The 20,868-nt window shown below is 35.9% G+C and overlaps 2 protein-coding genes and 1 long non-coding RNA gene across 4 annotated transcripts in view; 1 reads left to right on the top strand and 2 right to left on the bottom strand.

The window, feature by feature from the left end:
• Window positions 1-20,868, top strand: part of LOC129948523 (cerebellar degeneration-related protein 2-like) — a 98,293-nt gene that overhangs the window by 10,629 nt on the left and 66,796 nt on the right. The gene's annotated exons all lie outside the window — the stretch shown is intronic.
• Window positions 2,267-2,971, bottom strand: LOC129948525 (uncharacterized). The gene is made up of 2 exons (XR_008781896.1): window positions 2,447-2,971; window positions 2,267-2,381 (listed from the first exon to the last, which is right to left on the bottom strand). It is a non-coding gene; the product is annotated as an uncharacterized LOC129948525 (long non-coding RNA).
• Window positions 17,605-19,108, bottom strand: LOC129948524 (uncharacterized). Of its 2 annotated transcripts, XM_056059562.1 has the most exons (5): window positions 18,860-19,107; window positions 18,434-18,782; window positions 18,273-18,353; window positions 17,939-18,211; window positions 17,605-17,872 (listed from the first exon to the last, which is right to left on the bottom strand). In XM_056059562.1, the coding sequence occupies exons 2-5, from the start codon at window positions 18,776-18,778 to the stop codon at window positions 17,786-17,788; spliced, it is 786 nt and encodes a 261-aa protein (XP_055915537.1). In that variant the 5' UTR covers window positions 18,779-18,782; window positions 18,860-19,107; the 3' UTR covers window positions 17,605-17,785. The 2 variants fall into 2 exon arrangements, with proteins under 2 accessions (XP_055915537.1, XP_055915538.1); XM_056059563.1 differs by having other exon boundaries at window positions 18,434-19,108.

Raw genomic sequence — 20,868 nt, 5'->3', positions numbered from 1 at the left:
ATCTCTCCTTTTCAGCTCGTAGAGCTCGCGAGCAGCTCTAGTCCTTTTGTGCAGCACCGTTTTGTATGGCTCTTGTTTCGTTGCGTGCGCTTGCCGGCATTCGTCGTCAAACTAAGGGTTTCGCTGTGGTGGCCATGTGAAACCTAGCACTTCAGAGGCGGCATCTCCGATGGCTACAAGACAATGTTGCCACTGGTTTTCAATGCATAATGCAGGCAGCATAACCTTAAGAGGTTATTAGGGACTCCATCGGAAAAGGACGTGGCAGTCTCTTGCGATTGTAGCCGTCTTACGTCAAATCATCTCACAGTACTTCCTTGTTTTGGCTTGGATCGGGATATCCGTAGCCGTACCTTGGCTACAACGAGGTAGTGGTCCGAGTAAATGTTCGCCTCTCGTCTAGTTCCAACAATAAATCCACACCCAAATAGACGCTGTCTTTGTTCTCGGTAGCAGTCGCCGCAGTATATTACCGCGTTTACAAGGAGAATTGAATCCGAATTGAAACAGGATTTAGCGCCGTATAGACCTGGATCGGATCGAAATAGGATTACTCGATCCGATCCCACTGAAAGAGGTGAATCGAATCGAAAATTTGTTTGTAAACCTGAATCGGGGAATCCAGTTATTGGTGTGTGAGGTTTTACTTGTGTGCGTGCGATAATTTTTGTCTCTCTTGTTTGTTCTAAGCAAAAAGACTCCATTTAAATGGAGTATTTTTGGTTCTAAGCTGAATTTAATTTGGCGCTCGTCTTTGTGTTTAGAGCATTGTTCTAAGATTGTAAGTTTATTTAAAACTACAGTACGCACACAAATAAAACCGAAATGTCATTTCGATCCCATTTAAATTCGATTCCTCGTTTCAGTGCCACCATATACCTGGATCGAAATCTCAATTCGATTCGATTCGATTCCTCGATCTCGTCTTGTAACCAGGGTATATATCTCAGTCTTTTAGATTGCGTTTGCCCGGTCCATCCCATCGCACTTCTTGGATGGCTGTAATATCTGCCTTGCAGCAGTTTAGGGCTTCCGCTAATTGTTCGGCTGCACGTGGTCTGTTAAGGGACCTAACATTCCACGTACAGATCCGAAGTTCGTTGTCCTTATTTTGTTTGCGTGGGTTGTCAACAGTGAATCCGTCCGTATCCGAGGCTTGTTGGTGCTTCGCAACTAAAGGTATGTTTTACATGGCCAGGACGTCACCCCGACGGCACAACCCCCAACCTGGAGGGCCAGATCCTTAATATAACTCCAAGGAAGGGGAGCAGGATAAACCGCTCCTTACAGGCCTGGGCTCCGAATATGTCGAAGAAGCCCTATAAGTTGTTCACTAAGTAGTTCAACCTTACTGGAACTATAGACGCCACCGTTGATTCCATCTCGAGAATTCGTCCGCTGCCGCCTGGATAAGATGAGGTGCCTTAGTGGAAACACCTCTCCCCCCTCTCTCGTTTGCTGAATTGAATTAGTAATAAAAAGCCATAATTATAGAAGGTATACACATTGAAAAAAGCTGTAATGGCAAAAATGAAGTAAAAAATAACAACAAGTTGAGGATTCTTGAATCGAACGACCAATGTTATAGTAAATGAAGTTGTCAAGAAACGATCAAAATTCATAATTCGATGAAGGACGATGTTTTTTGATTTTTTACGGTGAATTAGTTTGATATGTAAATATTGTATCTGCTTGTTATCTGACAGTTTAACAGATAGGGAAGTCAACAGACATTTGTACTTTTTTTAAGTTAGTGGAAAAAATATAAAAAATAAAGTTGGTTTCAATGAAAAGCAATTTTTGAAATAAGTACACAGCAGTGAGCTCCGAATTAAAAATGTTTTGTAGTTTTTTTGACAACCAAAATGACCTATTTTTTTGACAGCTTTTATACGACGCAGCATGGACTTAACAAGTTATTGATACATACTACTTACAGTGGATGGAGTTCTATTACCTTTGCATTTCAAGCCATAGTTGGTGTTAATTGTTGAAAACTTGGGAGCTAGAGATTATTGTAGGTCCGCTCACAAAAATCTCTAGCTACCAAGTGAGGTTGAGATCTGACAACTAAGGTGAACAGGGTACCATACAGAATGGATGATCTAAAAGCCAAGCACTCACCAATTTTAAGGAGTTATCTTGCTTAAACTGCCACCTATGCCTGAAATATTGTCCTCAGCATATTCATGATATCGTGAATTTAGAAGATGGGTCCAACAACACACCATCCCAAAAATAATTTAACTGCAACGCATGTCAAATTATATTTGTGGCTAACATTTAATTTCATCTCCTCTTTTTATGCTGTTTACAAATTGCAATGTTAAAAGTCAATGATTTTTAGCAATTTTATTATACAAAAGAAACAAACCGGAAATCTAGGAAAAGAAAAAAAAACTCGATGTCAATGCCAATTGAAATTTTTATCACCATATAAACTTACTTTCAAATCATCTCTTGCAATTTTATTACTATTATTTTTTACTTCACTCATCTCGTTATCTCGTGTGGCAAGTAAGTTATTTAATGAAATCGTGAATAAAAAATTAAACGTTTGTGCATATATGTATATCCTCTATATACACAGGAAGGAAGGTATATGTACGTAAAATGGAACGTTCACAAAACAATTTCAAAAACGAAAAAATATTATCTGCCAATCTAACATCAGATCCTTTCATATTTTCTACTTTACATTCACTTAAAAAACGCTCTTTATTTCGGATTAGTGTATATAAGTTAATTTAGCAAACATCAAACCGAGTTAGGAGGTAATGTAACAAAACTTTAACAAAGTATCAGCTTCCATTGCACACACATTCTCCTACAAAAATAAAGAAAACCTTTATTTCTCTCTACCGCTCCAGCGCCGCCACTCGTAAAATGATTACAAGAAAATTTAACCACAAAAGTTATGATACACGATTAAAATTCCCCCTTCTGCCATGGGCCCATCAAATAGCTATGTTAATGCACATGCGTGCCCAGGTAATTTCGTTGAGTCGTAGTCGTTGTTGTTTTCGTCGTTAAGGTGCGCTCGCACTTGTCATGCAGCGTTTGTTTAGATACACTTTGCTTGCGTGCAAAACCCATAAAGTGCAATCTAATTTAACGTCAATTCTCTGCAGTTGTTGTTGTTTTTGATGTTGAGGTTGCTGTTGCATTTGCGTATAAGATGCGCAGATAAGATGGCAGCATTATGTGAAATGGTTGTTGGAAGTCACGGAATTAATACCCGAGAGCATCATAGTTATAATAATTTGTTTATTTTTGTGTTATATCTAAGAAGATTAAAGTCAACGACAAATTAAGACAATTTGATGTCAACTAGCTTAAGTTTAATATGATAGGGCAATATACAAGGTGTTTTTATAATTTTGTTTACATATTGTTTGGCGGTTATTTTTGATGGGGAAAAAAAATTTAGTAAGAAAATTGTTGTACCAAAGTTATCCAAACATTGCTCATTTTTAAATAAAGCATTGGAGGCCATCAATAGGTGGCGCAACAGTATGTTGAGAACTAGGGCTTAGTGACTTACAACAGTTTTAAGCCCAATCCAAACGTCTAATTTTTCATGAGAAGAATTACTCTTTGTCAATTTGTCAATTGCTCGCAGACGTTGTACCTGTTAAATTGCACAGGTAGGGATTGAACCCAAGACTTCTGGAATGACAGTCCCACGAACTTACCACCGCGCAACGGGTACTACAACGAATGAAGTTAACATTGACATACTACACATGGACTGCTAGTAGCCAACTTCACGATGGTTCCACTATTAACGAACAAAACACCAGCGCAAAGAGAGCTATGCGGAAAATTGTGTAATATTTACATTTAATACTCACAGGCACAGCGCACAGCGCATAGCCTGCTTCTGCATCATTTTGCACGAACTGTCAAAATTGTTCAAAAACACACAAAAATGGTATCGTTTGTCTTCAACAAATTATACTAGATGTCAATACTTTCTATGTCAGAAAAAGCTTATCTCAACTAAATACAAACAGATGTCGCTAAATATTTCATAACTTTTTTTGCCACTGTGCCTGGAGGGGCTAGTGTAGCTAATTTAAAGTGGAACCCTTTTTATTAAAATTTTGTATGTCAATGGAAGTTAAAATAGATTATTATTAAAATTAGATAAACAACATTTAAACAAACACATTGCCCAAAAGAAAACTATAAGAAAAGTGTACAACATAATTTAAAATAGTTCAACCAATTCAATTCTAAGATATCAGAGTTATAATTTAAAAAAACACCCTGTTTAAAGTTAAGAATGAAAGAGGTGTGCATTTAGCCTTTTTTTTAAAGCTTGCATGTTATAATCGCAAAATAAATTAAATATTTCCGGGCTGATTAAAAATTAGGTCGTTTCTTTAGTGTGAAATTAATTATAGATATTGTAGATATTTATCTTAAAGTTTTATATATTTTTTTTCTTCTTTTTTTAATTATATTATTTTGTTATTTATTATTTTGAATTTTCATGGCTATTGGGTGTAAAAGTTGAATTGTTAGGAGAAAACGAATTGTGACGGTATATAACAAAACAAAAAAAAGGAATTGCAGCATTCCATATTTCTTTCACTTTTTATTCAGTTTTGCGATTGTCTGGTTGAATGATTTAGAACAGTTATTTCACTATTTCAGACTCAGGTATTTCTTATTTTACTTAAGACCTGGCTTATGTCTAGAGCATTAGTAAGATTTGAACCCTAAAGACGTGCTCATGAAAATCATTTTCTTATAAATTTAAATAAACTATGTAGCGCAACAGTCATTAAGGAACTAGCACTTATAATTATCCTGTGTATGAGTTATTTCAGAAATGGAGGAGACCTATATTTTGTATTCCGAATCTTACTTACTTACTTAAGGTAGCGCTACAGTCTAGTGTGAAATAGGGCCTCACCCAACAAACTTCTCCATCTAGCTCGGTCCCTAGCAAGATGTCTCAAGTCTCGCGCTCCAAGTAGGGTGAGGTCACGTTCCACTTGTACGCGCCACCTGATCCGCGGTCTTCCTCTACTGCGCTGTTCTTTGGGTGCTGATTCGAAGACTTTTCGGGCCGGATCATTGGTTTCCATGCGCTCTACGTGACATGACAGCGCATCACCTTATCTAAAACCTTTTTTGACATCAAAAGGTTCTGTTAAGTTGTTTCCAACCTTTATGGAGCAGCGTGAATTCTCCATGGTCATCATGCACACGAGAGTTGGCTCTATACAGCTCGTCCCTGTATATGCTGTCATATGCGGCCTTGAAATCGATGAAAAGATGGTGGGTGTCGATTTGGTGTTCTTGGTTTTTTCCAGGATCTACCGTAATGTGAATATTTGATCGACTGTGGACTTTCCTGGTATAAAACCACACTGATAAGGACCTATCAGGTCCGCTTCAGCGGCCTTATTAGACTTCTGCTTAGATATGGCAATCTATATTTCGACTAAGTCAGAAGGACGGGATTGGTGGCTTTCGTTGTCTGTGTTGAATGTGTCATCCTGCCTGACAGAATTTGGTACGTCTTCGCCGTTATACCGTCTGCAGAAGTGGTCGTTCCATATCCTCAGCATTTACTGCGGTTCCACTATGATGTTTCCACTTTCGTCTTTACAGCCTTCGGTTCTAGGTTTATGTTCATGAGCAGCTCTCGTCCTTTTATGCAGCGCCACTTTGTGTGCCTGTTATTTGGCTGCATTTGCCTGCCGACATTCCTTATTGGTGGCCGCTTGAATCCCAGCAAATCAGATGTGGCTTCTCTGATTGCATCTTGGCAATGTTGCCACTGTTTTTCGATACATTGTGTTGGCGGCAGAGAACTTCGAGATTGATTAATTGTTATTCGATCGGAAAAGGATTTGACGATCTCTGGCGATTGTAGCCGTTTGACGTTGTACCTTCTCCCAGCACCTCCCTGTTTCGCCTTGGGTCTGGAAACCCGAAGTGCTACCTTGGCTTCAACGAGGTAGTGGTCCGAATCGATGTTAGCTCCTCGGAAATTTCGTACATCCATGATGCTGGAAGAGTGTCTGGCGTCGATCGCAATATGGGCAATCTGTTTGACGGTAGATTGATCTGGAGAACTCCAAGTTCCTTCTGGATGTTGAGGTGTGGAAAACGCGTACTGGCTACCATGACGTTTCACTCCGCAGCAAAATCTATGATCCTGAATCCGTTGCCGGAAGTGTTGTCTTGCAGGCTGTTTTTCCCGACTATTCCACTAAAGGTGTCTTCCCTTCCTAGCTTGGCATTAAAATCGCCCAGGACAATTTTAATATCGTTGCTAGGACACGGCTTTAAGAGCTCGAAGAACATATCTTTAGTGTTGTCATCTTTCTCTTCTGTGGGGGCCTGCGCGCATATCAGGCTAATGTTGCCGAATTTAGCCTTGATGCGTATGGTCATGAGGCACACATTGATGCACCTATAGGTCAAAACTTCTTGTCTAAGCCTGGCTCCAATGGCAAAGCCGCATCCAAATAAGCGTTGTTGGTTTTCGTGGTTAGCAGTCACCATAGTAAATATCGCTGTTTTTCATCCTCTTTTTGCCCGAGCCATTCCATCGTATTTTCTGGATGGCGGTGATGTCCGCTTTATAGTGGTGTAGGGCCTCTGCTTATTCTTCGACCGCATGTGGTCTGTTAAGGGACCTAATATTTCACGTGCATATTCGAAGTACGTTGTCCTTAATTCGTTTACGTTGGTTGTCAACAGTAAATCCGTCCGTATCCGAAACTTGTTGTTGCTTCGCAACTATGAAGCTTTTACGTGGCCAGGAAGTCACCCCGACAGCACAACCCCCAACCTGGGCCAGATCCTATGTATAACTCCAAGGATGTGAAGCCGGATAAAACCGCTCCTTATAGGCCTGGGATCCGAATAAGTCGAAGAAGCCCAATAAGGTGTTCACTAAGTAGTTCAACCTTACTGGAACTGTAAACGCCACCGTTGAATTCCTCCGCTGGAGAGGTGCCTTAGTGGACACACCAAATTCCGAATTAGAACTGCTAGTTTAAGAAAGCACTTTTCGTGACAAGAATTAACTTTGGGGAATTTGTCAATTCCTCGCATCGAGGCATTAACCCTGAAAAAAACTTATCTACGAGACTTATATACGTCCAAAACTTAAATATAACACCCATCTCAGGACTAGTCCTCTTGCAACTTTCCTTAGTCCATTGCAGAGTAATAAAAGTAGAGCACTCTCGTAAAGTTTCTGCTCTCATTCTTTTTTACCTTATTCTAATGGTTTAAGCTCTAGAGATAAAGCCAGCTGCATTTCTTCACTTAAAGAGTTCAACCGTAATACTGACACTTCTAAGATTGCTAATTAATATACCCTCGAACCAAATTTTGGTGATATTGTCAAGCACAGAGATTTGTTCGTTACCAGTACTACGCGAATGTCGTATGCCATACAACAGCTTATCCAGTTTTTCGGTTTTCCCAGTCATTACAATATTCCGTAATTCAATACCAATGAGTACCGACACCTGCTTACAAACCCCTTTCTTCCTTTTCTAATGCTCAAACTGTGTCTCTAATAATGATAAGGGTAGTAATAGCTCCCTGAGTGTGCACTTATTTAAAAAAAATTGCCGTTATGTTTGAATTTTAACTTCTAGAAATGCCTATCAGTTAAAATCAATTTTAGATATACTGTAAAGTTAGGAGATTCTTTAATCAGCCATACATCAAGAATGTGTTTTTTTTACCAAATCCTTGCTTTCTCTCCAATTTTAAAATTATATTTTTTTTAGAGCAATATTCTTCCGTGTGTCATTCTTAAGTCCATCAAACACTCACACTGTGTTCAAGCATAACAACATTCGCCAAGTTAAAAGTCAATAACTGTAAAGTTTGCCGTTAAATAGTTCACGCAATTTTTAATTGTTCGTTCCATGTTTTTGTTTAACCTAATAGTAAAACCGTGTTTCCGTGAAAATTAAACGTTTTTTTTTTCCAATATCGGAAAGAAGAAATTAAAAAGTATTGCTTCATTACAAAACCTCGTAAATTCCAATACAAATTATTAATATCCGTCAAAACATGGAAATAAAAGATTAACATTTCTAAGGGTCGGACTTACTCATGTCAGCAACCGCCTCTTATTATTGTTAATCCAGCCGGAAAAAATGCTAAAACTCTTTTATTGACAGCTAAATTAACAAGACGTATAAAAATAACTAATTCAAATCAAAACATTTCTTTACACATTATAATGTTACATTTATGTCGAAAGCAATCAATTAAATAAAATTGTATATAGTTTTGTTCGCAATAATCGAGATTAAATCACAATTATATTAGATATGCCTTTAAAACGGTATTAATGAAGAGAAAAACCTTTCTTCAGTTGCAATGGAAATTTAGGAATCAGCATGAAAAAAGTGTAAACGTTCAACAACATTCCAAATATGACGTTTGGAAGAAAAAAGATTTTAATTTGGTACGCAACAAATCCATAATAATATAACGATAACGACGACAGTTAACGTGCTCCACGGGTCTTGTATGAGCTGAGTACGCTTGATGCTTTTTTGTCCGTTATTGTGATGCATATAAGTTGTTCCTTGTTTTCTATATTCATAAATTAAGCGTATCTAACATGTAACAACTTTCCTCTATCGATCTTTCAATCCTATCTTACCACCGCCCGCCACGACATCACCACCTCACCGCGCCGTCATCGCAGTTGCAGATCACTGATCGACAGTCACTTTATTTGATTTGTGATGTACGACCAAAGACCATAGACGCGACGTACTTATGCGCGCAAGTGCATAACGTTCATTGAAATCTCCCATAAGTTGTTATTCGGCAACGATACCAACGAACTGAGACAGTGGGTGAGATTCCTTAAATGGATTGAAAGTGAAAGAAGTTACTCCTTGCCAAAGCGTGCATGCCATATAACGATCTATAACCACATCAGGCCTCATTTATATCTGTAACAAATGTTGTGAATTAAACTAGACAGCTCTCTGATCTGACAGATGGGTGTGTAACTTTCAATTGCGGGAGGCACAAAAAGCCTTAAAATTAATATACAACAAAACTAAATGACTATCATTAAGAGAATTGCAAATGTCTCAGCTTTGGGACTTCATATAGTGAGGCATAGCAACAGATATTACCTAAAGCTATTACAGATGTGGGAGTCACGTTTAAAAAGCCGTTGGAATTAAGTTAATGATGTATAGAACCGGTGGAATGTTATGATGGAAAATATAACCTGAGTGCATTAAACGGTCAAATGTCTGCAAAAATTTCATTTAATACCTTAGAGGTGTCTTCAATAAATAAGACAGTCTGATTGACAAGCAAAAGTCAACATTCACTTTTTGTTGCTAGGGGCTAAGGTTGTTGCTTTTTCTTGCTTAAGACACCCTGATGGGGTCTTTCATTGCTAAAACAAATCAATTTATTTTTGATCTAAATATGTGCATGTGTCAATTTCTTCCTTTTTTTTACGTTACACTGTTCAAAATATTGTATTGTATTGTCATCTGTCAATTTGACGGATGTAGTTGGTGACATGTTTGATTATGTTAATCGTTTTCTCAAATTTGTCTCAGCTCATTAAACGTGTTTTGTTGGGAAATCTATCCTTGGTAAAGTAGGATTTTACACGAATAACAAAAACAATATCAATAGTGAGAATAACACCGATAAAAGTTAGAGTAGAATCTCACTATGGATAGGTTTTTGACATTTATACGAGCCTCGAATGGATCTTATGTGATTTCGTTCTCAAATGTTGGTGCGATTGATATTGCGTTTGTATCTCGATGGCTGTGTTCGTTGAGTAGTTCTGCATTTGGAATCATGTGTGTTTTCCATTGCGGAAAAAACGAATCTATTACTGTTGATATTATTTAGTTTTGTTAGTGAAAATGGACTAACTGGGCTTATTTTGCAAGAAAAACTATAGAAAAGATATTTATGTTTTGCTATGTTTCCAAAAAAAGTTTATCTCAGTTTAGAACTCAACTCGATTCAGGTATATAAAGAATTGAAGCGATTTTCAAGCTCGCATCAACACCACATGTTAATGTAGTAGTCTACGAACAAACCCCCTTTTTGAAGTTTTTTATTATTATTTTGACAGATCTTCTCTCAGTTGTACCAAATTTTAAATACAAAAATCTGGCCACTGCGGATCGTTTTGTTGGGAATATCTCACTTTACTATATATGAAATGCGAACAAAACGCACGTATTGTATCGATCTTTTTAATAATTAATAGTTGAAAGCTACACTCACACTTATAAAAAATAACTTTTATCCAATGACAAGTTTGAAAAAATCAATTGTTTCGCATTTAAAAGTTAAGCGTTGCGCTAATTTTTGTTTTCGTTTTAGCTTAACCAAAAGTCGTTTCAAAACAACATGTTTTATAATTTGAAACCTTAGTTTTCTTAACTGAAAATTTAAACAATATTTTGTTATTAGAATTATATTTACATTTAGTAATTTGAGTAATTTAAATATATTAAAAAAAGGAAAACGTATCAGATTAAAACGACATAGATTGTCATGCCTCTAATTATTCATTATTTAGAAAATTGTTAAAAGAAAATGGGCCTTACCAATAATTATTGACTAAACAAGCGTTTAGATAAACACCACGTTAAACTTTAGAGGCGAGTTTATTTGTGCGTTAATCAATAACCAAATTAAAAACGTCTTTAACTAAACTGTGCTCTATTACATTATCTACTACATTTGTTGTCAAACAGACAGCTGCTGTCGAAATGACATACCCCACGAGGGGTATTTGTTGCATCAGCTGATATCAGCTGTTTTTAACAAGGGATTACAACACCACGAACAAATCTAGATACCTTTTGTTACGTATCCGAACGCGGCCATTTATTTTATTTATGAAATGTCAGCCTAAAAGTTTTTAAGTGGAATTATTAAAAGTACAAAATAATTATGAGTTCCGACGATACACACATTATTAATGATATTAACATTTTGGGCGATGTGTCACAATCCCGAAGAAGGAAAATTTACAGGAAAAGGATAGATCCGTTCGCTGATAATGACGACAAAGTTTTTTTCGGCACTACAAGGTTCTTTTGTCCCAGTAAAAATCATTTTTGTAAATTTAGCCTTGAGTGTTTTTCCATCGTTGAGTTTATTCTCCACTGTCATAGAAAACGGCTTTACTGCTTTAACCAGCAAACTCCTTCATTGCTGGAGTCCAGTTAACAGACCGACTTCACTTTGTTGCCATTGGAATAAACATTTACTCTGAAATAAATTGAAATGTGACTTATACATTTAAATAAAAAGAAATTAATCTATTTGTTTATTTTAATTACTTTTTTTTAGTTTTGTTACGTTTTTATGAGCTCACGGTCACGGCCAAAAATAAATTTGCAACAGATAATAGAAACATACGAAAAATTTCTTTTGCTACCAACTGTCAGAATGACAGCACAAACATGAAGTTTACACTTAATCTTAAACTAAAATTTAAAATGACGTTTAGCGTTAAGCTGACTACTAAATTGATTATTGGTATGGTTTATTATTTAGAGTCCACTTAAATATTTAAGTCGTTACTAAATTTGATTATTGCTAAGGGCCAATGTAAACAACTAAAATTTATTGAATACAATCTAATCTTAATTATTTTTTTTTTTAAACTAAATTCACCAATGGAAAAACTTTGAAAGTATATTAAATGAGAAATCAAATTAATTAATAGATCTTTCTTGTAAAATAGTTCTACATATTTAATATAAAATCAAAAATAGATCAATTTATTTCTTCAAATGGAAAACGAAAAAGGAGTTTTGACCATCCATTCTATTTTAAAAGATTCAAATAAAATCAACTGATGGTATTCTATCTTGACAGATTTACTGTCAAATCAAAAACACTTTACAAGATATGAACTATAAATGGTCAAAATTCTTTAAAATGGTTATTCCCTTGGTCTTAAGATCACCAAATCATGATAGAGCACACACCATTTGGCCCACTTCAACAACGTCAAAGTCAGCAAGAACCGTAAATCTACAATTTTTCAGACTGATTTTCCAAGGCTTTGGCATTCACAGTCACTATAATAAATGATAGACTTATGCCTCATCGGACATACATTTAATATTTTCCCGCGCAGATTGTCTTGCTGAGTGCTAACACATCTTATGATCTTTTCCATTCTAACTCCCTCTGCCATGTCTAAAATAAAATTAAGATCTGTGTGGGTTCCGTGTTCATCAACTTAAAAAATAATGATCATCATCATCATCAATGTGCGCGGAGCATAATCTCGTGCCTATTCCATTCAGAGGGTAAAACAAGTACAACATCTCATAGACATACCGAAACACCTCCGAAAAAGCGTCGTGACTGGAATTTTGTTGGAAATATGCTTCAAACCATTGCAAAAATAATTTTTTTTTTAAAACTAGAAGTATGGAGTTTTGGGCGTCAACGTAAGGAGAAACCTTACAGTTTTTGTGCGCCTGCTCAGAGTATCAATGTTCGACCAGTGTGCCAAGACTAAAGAGAATCAATTGCATTTCGACCAAAACTATAAGACATGGTGGGAACACACCTTTTCTTTTGTAAGATCTTGGATTTGGACGTGTCGTGTCTTTACTGGTGTTGTTGTTTTTGTTGTTTGGGAAGTTTGACTTAGTTAAGTTAGAATAGCTACAAATCAAAACCTTTTGGCCTGCGGCAATGAGCTCGTGTAAATGCTGGGAAAATATGCACTTGCAGCTTGCAGGTGAATTAAACAAAAAAAGGTTTTATCTTACTTTTGGATTTAATTTTGAACACCGTGAAACAAGTTGATTTGATATTATGTAAAGGTTGAGTAAACTAAATTGGGATCGTTTGAAATAATAAATTAAACATGGGATAGGTTGTCGAAAAAAAATTCCAGAGTACAAAATCATTGGAATAATACTCATATTTCAATTTATAATGAATAATTTAATAGCTGAATACAATTCCAAAGGGATATATAGGCTTTTTCAATAAGCGCGGGTAGATGTTGTGTCGCGACGTTTGCTGTGTGGCACGTAGCGCCGCGCAATCCTGCTGGAGCCACATGTCATTTAGGCCCATATGGTTCAATTTGGATCATAAGAAATTAGTTATGATCGTTATGTAGCGCTCGCTGTTGACGGTGACCGCCTCACTAAAGTCTTTTCAAAAAAGTACGGACCAATTACGTCGCGTCGCTGGCCCGAAATCCACACCAAACGGTAATTATTGAGGATGCATTATTACCTGGTTAACCTCGTCCTATATACGGTTATTTTACTTGTTAATACACCCATTCGTCTAAAAATGTGCCTCGTCACTTAAGATGATTTTTCGGCCAAAATTAGGGTCCTCTTCCAAACGATTCGAAGCCCAGTCAGCGAGCAAACGGCGTTGTTTATGGTCATGAACTTTAAGCTCCTGGGACGATTGGATCTAGTACAGATGTAGGCCCTGACGCAAAATTCGCCGAGTTGAAGTCTGCCAAAGGTCGAGTTCTTGTGCACCGTGAGGAATACACTGCCTCGATTTCTGGTGTTTATAATTTAACGGACCGCGGCGATGTTCTCGGACGATCTTACGTTCCCTAAACGTTCGAATTTTGGATGATTGTTTATTGAACCGGTCTTTTCAAATTTGGTCAACAAACGCTGAAGAGTCGACTTGGAAGGCCACCACGTCTACCGTAAAATGGGCGCAATAAGCGCAACGTTTGCCTTAACGAACACTCATTTTGATAATAAAGTCTTATCATTTGAACGTGCTGTTCAATCGTGTAGCTTTCCATGATGATTTGGCATAAACAACTGAATAATAAACAATAGATTTGACAGATGTCACCAAAATAAAATTGCCACCAAGGGGACGCCAAAATCCACCCGCTCCGATTTAAAAACGTTTTTTGACAACTTGTTCGAAGGGGACACGTGTGTTGCTTGAAATACTCATCGGCTTCAATTCTTTAGTCTATAATGCTATCTGAACGATGGATGCTTTATTTTAAGAAAGCCACCCTGAAATTGACTGATTTGTATCGTTTGCTAAGGATTCCTGAACGTAAACATTATGTTTAACACTTCGAACTGCCTGTTTTTGCACTGATAGAGCAACATCACACAACGAATAAGTAGACTCCAAGTTTTGCAATTAAATTGTTATTGCCTTTCTACTTGAGAATTACGACCGAACAGCGGAATTAACGTTCTTATTTACTCCAAATTTCATTTTGCATACGTTGTTTGTTTGTGTTCTTAACCATAGTTAGAAATGTTTACTGAATAAATTGACAATGACAGTTCGATGATTAGTGAAAGAGTCCGTTCACAAATAAAATTGAAAGCTGTCAATTCACTATAAGAATGAAAAGTGACAATTAAAAATTTAGATAGTGTTGCTAAAAGGATTTTTTAAACGTTGTGAGGTTTTCGGTTTCTAAAATAAACCAATTTATATTTTATTTGGAGCTGCCAAATGTCATTTTCCGTTTAATATTAGGTACAAAATGAATCGGATTTTTTTTCTTAAGTTAAATTTGCAAATCATAATTCTTTAAGAAATTAAACCCCTACTTCCATCTACGCTTACATAATTTTATTTATCAATTTTACATTATTTCAGGAGGGATTGTGAATATGCGGTTAAAATGTTTCAGAATACATTTTGCATTAAATATATAAAAGCTGTTTTAAATAAATTTGTTGGTAATTTTAGTTTGTCTTCTTTTGACATCAGAACATCAACACCATTGTAAAATATTTTGTCTACAACCGTTTTCCATTAACCAAAAAAATCATTTTTTTATTGAAATCTAAACTTGTAGTATTTTAAACCATAACTTGAAATTTATTGAAAATTTGTTTGTGAAACTATTTAAAATTAAAATTTAGATTAAATTTAAATAAAATTGGGTGGCGCAACAGTCCTTTGTGAACCAGGGCCTAATGACTTACAACTCTCAACCATTCCTGTGTGCTAGTACTGTTGTCAGGAATGGAAGGGACCTACAATTTTGGGCCGAATCCGAACGGCTAATTTGAGATAGCACTTTTTCATGACAAGAATTACTATTGAAGGATTTGTCAATTCCTCGCAAGAGGCAGTACCCGCGAAAGTTAGTTTTTTTTTGTTTTAAATCAAAGTGGCACAGGCAGGGATTGAACCCAAGACCCCTTGCATGACAGTCCAACGCACTAACCATCATGCCACGGGTACTACACTAAAATTTAGATTACTTAACATTTTAGCGAAACCCATTGTCAATAAATCCTACTAAAATCAATTGTTTAGGCTGTGTTCATATCGACTTTTTTAAGGCGATTCATTTTGACGTACATATATCTTGTATTTTATGACAAAAAGAGTTAGGAAAAAAAAAGACAATCATTATTTTGTGAGTGCAGATAATATTATTTAACCTTAAACACAAAAATTTGTCTCCATTATGTTGTTTATTTTTGCATCTTAGAAATAAAATGTTCATAGAAAATTAAAATGAATTTCTTAATCATTTCACGAAAAAAAGTAAAACCATCAAAAATTCCAATTTATATTTTTTACCTACCCAAAAGTAAAAATAACAAGTGATCTTAAACTCTGTTCACATAACCTTCATTGAATAAGTGTTCCCAGGTTCCAATTTAAACTATCGTTGCATTATTATTACCATCAAACCTACCAAAACATCGTGACGCCATAAAACTTAACCATGCAAGATCAATGACTTCTCTTGTCACAATTCCAATTCCAATTCCTCCAATATCAGATATGCCACTTCAATTGTGGATTGTTTAAACTTTTTGTATCTCGTCGTTCGTCGAAGTCGTAGTCGTCTCGATGAGAGTAACAGTATATAAGTGCCTGTCTATACGCGTTGTGCCCACAACGTTGTGCTCACAACACTATGTGTCTACATGTGTTGTGACTACTCATGACCCGTTTTCCATTTTGTGTTGTGGAACGAAGAACTTGAAACATTTGTGTTCGAGATTTTGAGCGGGTGATATACTACCGAGACCGACATACACAGTACACAGGATTTTGTCTGCTTTTTACAAGATATACAATATAGATATATAGAATTTTATAGATTCAAATGGATACAAATAATGAAATTATTTGTTTAACTGCAATATGCGCAGCAGCAAATGTTCTATTTTTGCTAAATGAAGAAAAGGAAAAAAAAAAGAAAAAGACAAGGGAATGGTCAAAACCTTGGAGGCTCCGCAGGAATACAAAAAGTTCTTTTAAACTTTTAAATGACGAACTACGCTTAGAAGATAAGGACGCGTACAGGCGTTATCTTCGTATGAACGAGGATTCTTTTAAAGAACTTTTAAGCATAGTGCAGAACTCAATTCAAAAAAGGAATTCTGTTATGCGAGAAGCTATTCCTGCGGAGGAATCTTTAGCGATGGTCCTTCGATTTTTGGCTACGGGGGAAACTTTTCGAAGTTTGGATTTCCAAACCCGATTATCTCGGTCCCATATTTCCAACGTCATGATAGCTTGCTGCAAGGCAATATACGATGGCTTGAGGAATAAATATCTTCAAGTAAGTATTGATTAGATTATTATTCAATCAAATAGGTTTTAAATATTGTTATTCAAAAATATTTGCAGTTCCCATCAACAGTCCGACAATGGGAAGAAATCGCCAACAGCTTCGAAAACAAGTGGCAGTTTCCTCTATGCCTAGGTGCCTTAGATGGAAAGCATATAGCTTTCAGAGCTGCAAAAACAGACGGTGCCTATTATTATAATTATAAAGGTTTCAATAGCATCGTACTTTTGGCCATGTGTGATGCAACTTATAAATTTACATATATAGATATAGGCTGCAATGGCAGAATAAATGACGCAGGCGTGCTCAACCGAGGTGACTTGCGTGGGATTATTGATCAAGCGCATCAGTATTTTCCACCAGATAAAGTGATAGGTAACAACAAAAAATTACCTTATGTTATCATTGGTGATGATGCTTTTGCGCTTGAAAAGCATGTCCTTAAACCATATCCCTACAACAGCAAGGAAGAAAGTAAAAAAATATTTAATTTTCGTTTGAGCCACGCAAGGCAAACGATTGAGCACGCCTTCGGAATGTTAGCCAACCGATTTCGTGTTTTCCAAACGGAAATTCACTTAAGACCTGAAAAAGTGCAGGAGATAGTCAGAACATGCTGCCTTCTTCATAACTTTTTGTTGACAAAAAACGGAAATTCCGAATTCCCTTCTGCTGTTTTAAGAAGTGGAGAACAACAAGAAACTGCTCCTAACACTGCAAGAAATCCACAAAAACTGGCATCCTCTATTCGTGACACATTTGCGGATTATTTCCAAAATGAAGGCGAACTACCATGGCAGTACCAATATATTTAAAATAAAAAAAGTTTAAATATTTTTAAAATTTTATTTCTTTCATTTTTCATTACAAAATTAACTCTTTTCTTAAACTTCCTATTTAAACATTCATTATCTTAGGCTATAAGTTCTTAACGATAATAAATTAATAATAACAAACATTAATATCTCAGTCTATTAGTTCTTAGTGACAATAAATTAATAACAAACAATAATATCTCAGTCTATTAGTTCTTAGTGACAATAAATTAATAACAAACAATAATATCTCAGTCTATTAGTTCTTAGTGACAATAAATTAATAACAAACAATAATATCTCAGTCTATAAGTACTTAAGAATAATAATAAAAGTAAAAAGTAGAAACTAAAAAGAATAAAACTTTGTTTTCACTTTAAAATCAATTTTCTTCGTCAAAAAGACCTTCCATGGCTTGCTCCAACAAATTAGGATTCGATGTTTCGTCGGAGGAAGTAAATTCTTGATCCTAAATAAAAGATTATGGATTATATGAAAATATATACATATAAATAAAATTAAAATTGACACCTACTAGATCTGGTTGAAACATCGTCGAAAGGGTATGATTTTCGTATTCCTTGTCATATTTTTTTGACTGCGCATCCTTTATGACATCCAAAATAATCCACTTTGTCTCGTCCTGCAGTTTTTCAGGAAGACTTAACATTTCCATTTCAACCATATTAAAAAATGGACGCAGCCTTGATTCCCGAGATTGTTTGCTTTTCATCTCGTTTAATATGGTTGTTGCAGCAGCCATTGTCCCAATTGCCGAAGATGTCAGGGTGTTTTCTTTTCCTTTTGCCTACGGAAATTAAAAAAAAAGTATTTATTAAAAACAAAAAGAAAAACTATTTTTAATTTACCCTTCTAATAGGTGTTGAGGAACTAAAACTATCCCTACTAGTAGAGGGCACGTCATCGAACTGGGAATCTGAACTGATGTTCTGTGAAAACATTTGAAGTTATATTAATGTAATGTACATACATACGTACTAACTTATATTCTACACAATTTTTTACTTACAGAAACTCCGCATGTTTCGTCATTTAAATCGTGCAAGTAGTGCAGTTGGTCAAAGCACCATAGTTTAGGAACGTACACCTCTTCTATTCCTGCTCCACTTCTCTTTGACCTAACCACCAAGGATTTTTCTTTACAATATTGAGACTTTATAGTTCTCAATTTTAATTTAATTTCCCTTATAGTGACATTCGGCTTGTCAACTTTGATTCTTTGAAAAAGATCTTGAAAACTTTTGTCTCGCTCAATTCGATTAGTATACAATCCATGCTTTGCATTGTATAAATTGGGGTAGTCCCCAAATGCTTCAATTAAACTTTTTGTCTGTTCTTTCGTCCACATCGACATTTTTCTAAAAGAAAAATTTAAGATAATTAAATTTTATTAAACAAAACAACGAATTAACATTTGTCGTTCAAATATACTTACATGAATAAAATATTTAAACACTTTTACTTTTCAAGTACCGAAATTTTCAAAATTAAATTCAACGGTTATTCATAATATGTATATACTATGTGTACAAAGTCGAAGAGCAAAACAAATGTACCTCTCGCATCGACGAACAGAAAATAGTGAGAAATTCGGAACGAAATGAGAAAGGAACTGTACTGCCCAAGCAGAAAATTCAAATTCTGTCATGAGCATCCCGTCCCTTTACTCAGCTCCTCTCTTGCCCACAAACTCTCGTCACAACGTTGTGGGCACAACGCGTATAGACAGGCACTAAGATCACAGCAATTTCTTGAGCATGTCTCTAACAGTTGTGTAAAGGTACAAACACACGAGATACGTATGGATATATTGCAATCCGATCACGGGCGCTCACCAATTCTGAAATCTGAACAGTGAATAAAGCTAACAACGCAATACTTATAGGATTTATAGTGATGATGATTGTTGCAATATAAACTTAGACAAAATGTATGCGTAGGCTTGAAATTAAAAAGTCCGCACAATGGGGCACCCATGGTAGATATATGCAGGCAGAGGCACAAAGTACAGCTATGTGAGAGTCGCGCAAAGAAACTTTGCAATGGTGTATACATACCTTTATTCACTGTGTTTAGACATTTCAATCATTTTATCTGTCAACATGTCCACCTTATGATGATGGCAACGCAACGGTTTATGATGGTGGTTGCTGTCCAGACTTGTACAGCTAAAGACGCGCCTCATAATATCAAATTTCTTGCAACTGTCTATTTGTTTTGTTGTTGTTGTTGTTTTGTGGCTTTGGAAGAATGGAAACATTAAAATGCCTATAGCCTGTAGTCTGTCGAAGTCACAGTCAGCGAAAATTCACCATAGTGAGAGGTAAAAGCAATAGCTGCGATAAAATCGCTACCGTTGGCGTTGGTTGTTGGTATAGATGATTCGCTGAAGGTTGATGTGGTTACAACAATTAAACATCATCACCATTTTACTATAATGCTAGACTTTTGTGCGGTTAAGGTATTTCCTTAACAGAGAGATTTTCTTAATGTATATTAACGGTCCATAAAAGATTGTCAATCAAATGCGGTTTTAGGATTAAGATAAGGGTTCTTCTTTTTTCATAGATCACCATGAGATCAATGAGAGATATGAATTTTTCAAAGCCGTAGCTTCCTTACTTTTAATGGCTTCAAATTGTCTGGAAGAAAAAAACGTATTTTACGAATTGAAATAAAAAAGGAATATCAACAAGACAGTTGCGTCAGAGTGTTGTTCAATGTGTATAATTTTGCCTGGTGTACGCGGTCGCTTACGCGTTAAAATAGCTTCCTTTTTTCGAGTTAAATATTTTACAAAAGACGTTCCAAGCCCGTTTCACTTTGCCTCTTTGGGCTAGGTGCCCGATTTGTTATCACAACAAAAAGTTTGAGAAAGATTTTAGCTTCTTTGGATTCTTCCATCCTTGCTCATAATGAACATATGATTGGTCCCGTTTTTAAGTCTGAAATATCGAGGAATCTCAACTGATTTATTTAAATTTATAATTTCAATACAATAATAAAACTGTTAATAAGAAAAATATTTCCTTTCTATTACGATAAAGACATTTTTATTTATCAATATCACGTTTTCTTCAAACATAATTTAACAACCATATACAAAGCACACCCTTTTCCTTTAAACTGATTGCCAAGGGATGCCGCCGCATGCGCCGGCCGCCTTGACCGATAGTCAAGCTTTCAAATTATTAAAACCGTGACTAAAGATAAGAACTTGCATATAAAACAATTCAATTTATAATCAAAAATATACACAAGTGAAAGCCGGCCGCCATCGCCATCGAGACAATTTCCAATTGGTTTGCACAAATGCATCCGTCATCCATTCTCCTCCTAGCCACGGTATGATGAGAAGAGTTTTGTACAGTGGCACAGCTTATGTGTCAAAATTAGGAACAAAATTCAATAACAATAAGTTTCGGTTGAGCCCCTAAAATACTG

This window comes from Eupeodes corollae, chromosome 2 (assembly GCF_945859685.1).
Source record: "Eupeodes corollae chromosome 2, idEupCoro1.1, whole genome shotgun sequence".
Lineage (NCBI taxonomy): Eukaryota > Metazoa > Arthropoda > Insecta > Diptera > Syrphidae > Eupeodes > Eupeodes corollae.
The sequence above is the reverse complement of the archived record's forward strand: the minus strand, read 5'-3'. Positions and strand labels throughout refer to the sequence as shown.